Source organism: Centruroides sculpturatus, unplaced genomic scaffold, assembly GCF_000671375.1.
Source record: "Centruroides sculpturatus isolate CEXI.00-Female unplaced genomic scaffold, Cexi_2.0 scaffold1378, whole genome shotgun sequence".
In the NCBI taxonomy this organism is placed as follows: domain Eukaryota; kingdom Metazoa; phylum Arthropoda; class Arachnida; order Scorpiones; family Buthidae; genus Centruroides; species Centruroides sculpturatus.
This window is the reverse complement of record NW_019385597.1, coordinates 123,960-130,323: the sequence shown is the minus strand read 5'-3', so window position 1 is coordinate 130,323 and position 6,364 is coordinate 123,960. Positions and strand designations below refer to the sequence as shown.

At 29.6% G+C, this 6,364-nt stretch overlaps 1 protein-coding gene across 2 annotated transcripts in view; it reads left to right on the top strand.

Annotated features, from left to right (window-relative positions):
- The first annotated feature begins 543 nt into the window (after positions 1–543).
- LOC111640444 (uncharacterized Golgi apparatus membrane protein-like protein CG5021) overlaps positions 544–6,364 on the top strand; it is a 10,419-nt gene continuing 4,598 nt past the window's right edge. Inside the window, exons 1-6 of one of the 2 annotated variants that reach the window (XM_023386449.1) lie at positions 650–683; positions 1,180–1,299; positions 4,046–4,132; positions 4,205–4,439; positions 4,512–4,637; positions 4,718–4,846. In XM_023386449.1, coding sequence (XP_023242217.1) covers positions 4,059–4,132; positions 4,205–4,439; positions 4,512–4,637; positions 4,718–4,846 — 564 coding nt within the window. In that variant the 5' untranslated portion in view covers positions 650–683; positions 1,180–1,299; positions 4,046–4,058. Of the gene's footprint in view, positions 684–1,179; positions 1,300–4,045; positions 4,133–4,204; positions 4,440–4,511; positions 4,638–4,717; positions 4,847–6,364 lie in introns of both variants that reach the window. The other variant, XM_023386448.1, reaches the window with a different exon arrangement.

Here is a 6,364-nt window from a genome sequence, read left to right as displayed (position 1 = left end):
GCTTAAATTTTGCATACCAGTTAATAATGAGTGTTTAATGTGAAGTTCTATGCATCATATCAATTCAGTTTATGTTAGATAAGTATGCTGTTGACAAGGAAGAGCAATCGTAGTCTTTCTTAAAAGATTCTGTAAGTTTATTATTTAATAATACAGTAGAGCGTCGATTTTCCGAAAGTCAATCATCCGAAAGAATTCCAGTNGTACACTTCTGGTCTAGCAACAAGTTTTGGAGTTGAATGATGTTTTGCTTCGATGTACATTGATGATATCACTGCTATGTCGACTTGGTTGCTGGCCAAAGAATAAAATTTATGTTACGAGCACATTTTTAACTTAACATATTTCAGAGTTTTAATAATTTATATTTTTGTAAAATTTTCAGCCGACGAAATTAAAACCGAACAGACGAACAAGAAGTTATCGCCATCTAGTGATTGTAATAAGAAACAATTTTTTTTAATTGAAAACGACGTAAGATAAAAACAGAGTAATGCATAGAAATAAAAATTAATCAATATATTTTAGTCAGAACTTTATTAATATTCTATAATTGTTCCATTTGTTTTAATAAAAAATAAAACGAATAGATCGTCTGTCAACGTAGCATTAGCGACGTAAACAGTAATGGCGGCCAGGAAGTAGAAATACAGATGTACGACTTTGCTTGAAATTCGTTAAGGGTACGTATGGCGAGAATTTCATCAGAGTGTGCAGAGACATGTTTAAGTTTATTAAATTTGATTTCTTTTATAAATATTATGGAATTTATGATTATAATACTTGATATTTAATAGAATGAGTCTTGCATAGAATGCTTATGAAGAGGTTTTAGTAGAAGTTACTTTTAGGTCATTTGCTTTTATGTTTAAATAGTTGTAAAGTACTTAAAAGTAACTACCACATCAACAAGAATTTTATTCATTTTTCAGGAATTGGATTATCATTAAGCTACTCATTATATATGGGAAGTTTTATGTCCTGTTATCATTTACCATTATAATATATACTAAATATTGTGTATGTACTTTAGAGAAGTTATAGATGCGACCGGATGAATCCGTGCCGTAGAGACGGCAGATCTCTGTTCCGGTTGGAATGGGATTCTCAGAACTCTACTTTTCGGTGAAACTTTCTGGGGATTCCACCAGTTTTCACAGTTTGCTCGCTATGTTACAGATCTTGCTGAATCCTCCTGGACATCCGGAGATTGAAGAACGATTTACAGAGTGACGGGAAAAGAAAAGGAAGTCGTAAATGTTACCAAATATTGCTTTTTGATGATTTTTTCTTGGCACGGTTAGTAATTTGCTAAGACTACACCATAACCGTATGAATAAAGATTTAGGACGGGTGGCGGATCGAATCTTTGGAGATCAGGAGATGTTAAATTGTAAAATTTCCTCATTATTGGATTTTTAAGAGTTAACGGTCATACTTGAATGCATTTGAGTTTTTATTTATATTCGGGTATACGAGAGCTAAATATTAAAATAATAAAATAACTGCTTTTACATCTGTTTGATTTCATTGGTGGTGCTGGACAAACTGCCAAAATAAAAATTGGATCGTGATCCCTTTATATGTAATTGTTAAATTAGCCTTGCATTACGTTTTGGCAGTTCGTATGGTGTAACAAAATAATGCCATAAAGTTTTGGAATTACTAAAGAATCTTTTAAAAGTTTTTGTAAGGGAATAAATGTGAATAGTTGTTCTAAGAGCTATCTTAGTAACAATAATGTTGTGAAACATGCTAAGATTATTTAAATATTTAAATTCCGAAACCTCTTTTCGATTGGTAAGAGTGCAATTCTTGTGATTTTTCATCTCGGCTACACTGTAATTATTAATTCTTTAATTATTTATTTGCAATGTAAAGTACTGTTGTGCTTATTTTAATAATGTAGATGTGAAGTTGCTCAAGAGAAAGGAAATATTAAAGTAACTGAACTAGAATTTCATAAATGTGTAAAATATTACAAACTCTGTAAAAAATTAAAGTTGACTGCTTTTATTTACTTTGATCTAGAAAAGTTTGAATCGTAAATGAATAATTTATTATTCTAAATTGAAAAAAAATCACTGATGTAAAATTATATTTATATTGTGTGTGTTCTTGAAAATGCTTTGTGTAATTCAGATTGAGAAATGCTGCTATAGATGTTATTCATTGTTGATAAGAAACACATCTAATTACACAATAAGCAGAAATTTTGACAGAATATCATAATTTTGACAGAATATTATCTATAAACCTATTAATCAATGAAATTAGTCACTGAAATGTATATTTATATTCTCATTGAATGTGACTGATAGTTATAGCATCGATCTTAATCATTGAGATGTTAAACTTAATACCTAAATCTAAGATTTACTTATAAAATTAATTTATTTTATTAGAAATATTTTATCTTTTGTCTGTTATATGTATTTTTATTGCAATGTAAAGTTTTATTATTGGATATCCAGATGTCAATTCTGATTCATTTTTATTTGAGAATTTATTTGAAAACCTGTTATATGATTCTATAGTATTTCTTTTTGTAAATTCTTAAATTTCTGAATAATTTTTGTTAACTTATTTTTTTTATTGTCAAATGTTAAAATTTTTTAGAAATTTCAATATTTTATGTTAAAATTAGAATGTGTCTTTATAAAATGGAATATTTTATTTTAATGATTTGATTTATAATCATTAGAATTGTCTGTAGATGAAGCCTTGTTTATAGTTTGGTGGCAGCATGGTGCTAAGATGGAGTTCTGCTACATTTGTCATTTTCCACTTCACGCCGAACGGTGAATGTACACTTCTGGTCTAGCAACAAGTTTTGGAGTTGAATGATGTTTTGCTTCGATGTACATTGATGATATCACTGCTATGTCGACTTGGTTGCTGGCCAAAGTTTGACTATTAAACTGATGTTCTCATTGACCCCTGTGATGGCTAGAGATCTTGAAACTCTGTGCCATTGTCGGACTGTAAACTATCTTTTAAACTTTTGGCTTCATCCTGAGATAAATTTTTTAAAATGTTTGTTTATATATTAAAATTATATTATCTTAATTCAATGCTGACTTCTTTTTGGATCATTCTTTCTTTTTATCTGTTTAAATTCATGGGAAATTTAAAATTTTAATGATTTAAAAATGATTTTTGTATTTCAGTTCTTTGTTTTGAATAACAGTAAGGAAGACTCTTGTTATTCTCCATTGTTTTCTTTTGTTGATTCTGATGAATAAGGCTTGAGTTTTTTTTTTTAACTAAAATTAGATTTTGAAGATATCCTGCTTTTTAGGTTTGGATTGGAAGTCTTGGCAATTTTTAATGTGTCCCAGATCCATTTGTGGGCCATCCCTAATACTTAGTTGCTCTGTCGTGGGCTTGGCCAAACCCCAGACGTATGATTAAAAAGATGGTTTTGATGATCTTGAGACAGAAAGAGAGAATGATTATTTAATACAAATATTATATAACTCTAATAATGGCCATCTTCCAATAACAGCCACTTTTAAAGAATGACCATTCGTCAAGAATGTTTAACAAAAACAACCTTTAACTAACAGTCAGGACTCACAATTGCAATTTTGTATGGTTTCCTCAGTGGTCATCAAAGTATGACTGTACTTGTATTAAACAATTTAAGTCAGAAGCTTCACAAGTCGTGTTTTATGTAACTGATAGAGAGAGAGAATTATTTCAAAATTACAGTTGCTAGTGTTGTAGATTCAGTTGTTTTCAATGAAACAACCAAATCACATATAACAATATCTCATTATTTCAAACCAGACTCTCAGATTAATTTTTGTTAACTCACTTTTAGGCCACCCCATATTTATGAATTCAGTTTTTAATTCTTAAAAGAAACGTATATTTAAGAGAATAATTGAGATTTTCTTCAGAATAACAACTTATTTTCATATAAAATACTTTGAAGTTTTAAATGGCGTGTAATTGAACAGAATTTTATTTAAATATCATTGAAAACAATTCTGTTAAAGTATTTAATTATTTAATATTAATATAACTATGTTATTTTAAGGCTAATATCTAGAATGGAAAATCCTGATGATATTGCAATTCGCTTTGGAGATGAAGCTTTGCAGCAGCAGCATCAGAAACGCTTAAGGTAATAATAAAACATACTTGAATGTATTTGTAATTTATGTAATTGTTAATACTCTTTGTTACTTTTTTCAAGGCATCCTCTGGCTGTGCTTTTCCAGCTTTTATTTCGAGTTTCAGCCTTGCTTATTTATTTATTTTGTGGTTGGTTCAGTGATAGTTTCGTAACGTGTTTTGTTTTTATTATATTATTATTATCAATGGATTTTTGGACTGTAAAGAATGTCACAGGAAGATTACTAGTGGGTTTACGGTGGTGGAATTACATAGATGACAACGGGCAGAGTCACTGGGTTTTTGAATCTAGAAAGGTTTGTCATTTAATATCTTAAATTATAATTAAAATCTTTCAAAACAATGACATTTATAATTATTATTTTCAGAAAGATGACATTAGAGTCACAAATGTTATCGAATCCCAAGTGTTTTGGATTTCTCTCATAGTAACACCAATATTATGGTTTGTGTTCCTTCTTTTTGCATTATTTGGTGCTAGATTAAAATGGCTGGTAAGTATCTTTAAATCAATTACAAATTTAATGTACAAATTACTTTGAATGTCATAAATATTTACTATTTTTTCATACAGTTGGTGGATTGTGTTGGGTTATGCTTAAATGGAGCGAATGTTTACGGTTATCTGAGATGTAAACTTGGTGATGGAAAAAGTATACGTGATTCCGCTTCTGCATTTCTTACACCAAAACTTTTTACAAATGTAAGTATTCTTATTTTTTACAAATTTTAAGAAAATTTAATGTCATAATTTTAAAATTGTAATGAAACAGTACAATGTCAACATTATGTGATTTATCTTTAAGCAACTATTTTAGTCCAGAATTAAATGGATTTCTTCAAGCTCAACAAAGTTATAAACGATGAATAAAAATTGAATGTAGATGAATGTTTAAATCACAGAACAGAATGAGTAGGTCTTGTTCCTACTTTTTTATGGATACAGGCACGTATGGGGTAGACAACAGAAAATATTTCCTATTGACCAATCGTCAATAGGAAATATTTTCAATTTAAAAGTTATGGTGGCTTGTGATGAAAACTTTATTGAGCTGGTGAAAAAAGAAATCTTTTTATATGATTAGTATTGAAGAGAATATCATGATAAAATTAAAATAATAATGTATGTACAGAAATTTTGGAAGAATTATAAATTGTACAATTTTAGTTTCGTTTACTATTGGATGAAATAATTACAGTGGAAAATATCTGTGATCTAAAGTATCTGTTTCACTGTTCTATAGTGAACACAAATGAAACAGACAAAACTTCCATGTAATCACTCATTGTTGACTTAATAACCAATGGACATTTAAGTGAAATGTTTTCAAATAAAAATTATGTTCAGAACACAGAGGTGCCTCACATAATCAGCCATAGAGGATTAGGTGAGAAATTACAATATCTGGAATACAATAATTGGATATGTGAGCACAAAGTTTTGGTTCTATGGAGGTTTTATAAGTTCTCCGTAGAGCAAAAACTTTGTGCTCATATATTCAATTATTGTAGTATAAGGACAAAAAGCAAATCACTAAACTGGAAAACAAGTTAAAGATTTTTTGATTTCCTACATATAATAATTACATGCTATTCTACAGTAGAGCATCGATTATCCGAACCCTGATCAGCCGTCACATCGGTTAATCGACTGCGTTGTAGTAGGCAAATTCAAATGTCCGCTAGTGATGTGGCGCAATAATATTTGGCTATGTCTTGGCTAATTTAATATTATTTTTACGTGTTTTAGCTGGCAACACTGGTTCGACCATGAAAGGGAGCCAGTATTTAAACGAGGTTTAATTTTCTAATTTTTAACAATACAATAACGATGATTATTATTTTTTAAAAATTTTTGTTAGGCTTAACATCGATGAAAATTCAACACAAAGTAGGTTAATAGCGATATACTAATATACTAATTACATGAGATATACTAATATACTATACAGTAGAGTCTCGAAAACTCGGCACTCGATAACCTGGCAGTCCAGATAACTCGGCCACACCCTGGCAGCGCAAAAAAATCCTTAGTTAATTAATTTTCATTATAGACAGCTTTATGCCTCATAAAGTATTTTTCTGAGGTCTGTCTTATCAGGTAAATTACTGTACACAGTGTATTCATTAATTTTCATTTTCATGTAGTAAAGGCTCTATGCCTTCATAAAGGACATACTTTTCCTTTGTTTAAGGGTATTTGGGCAGTTTATTCTCTGTT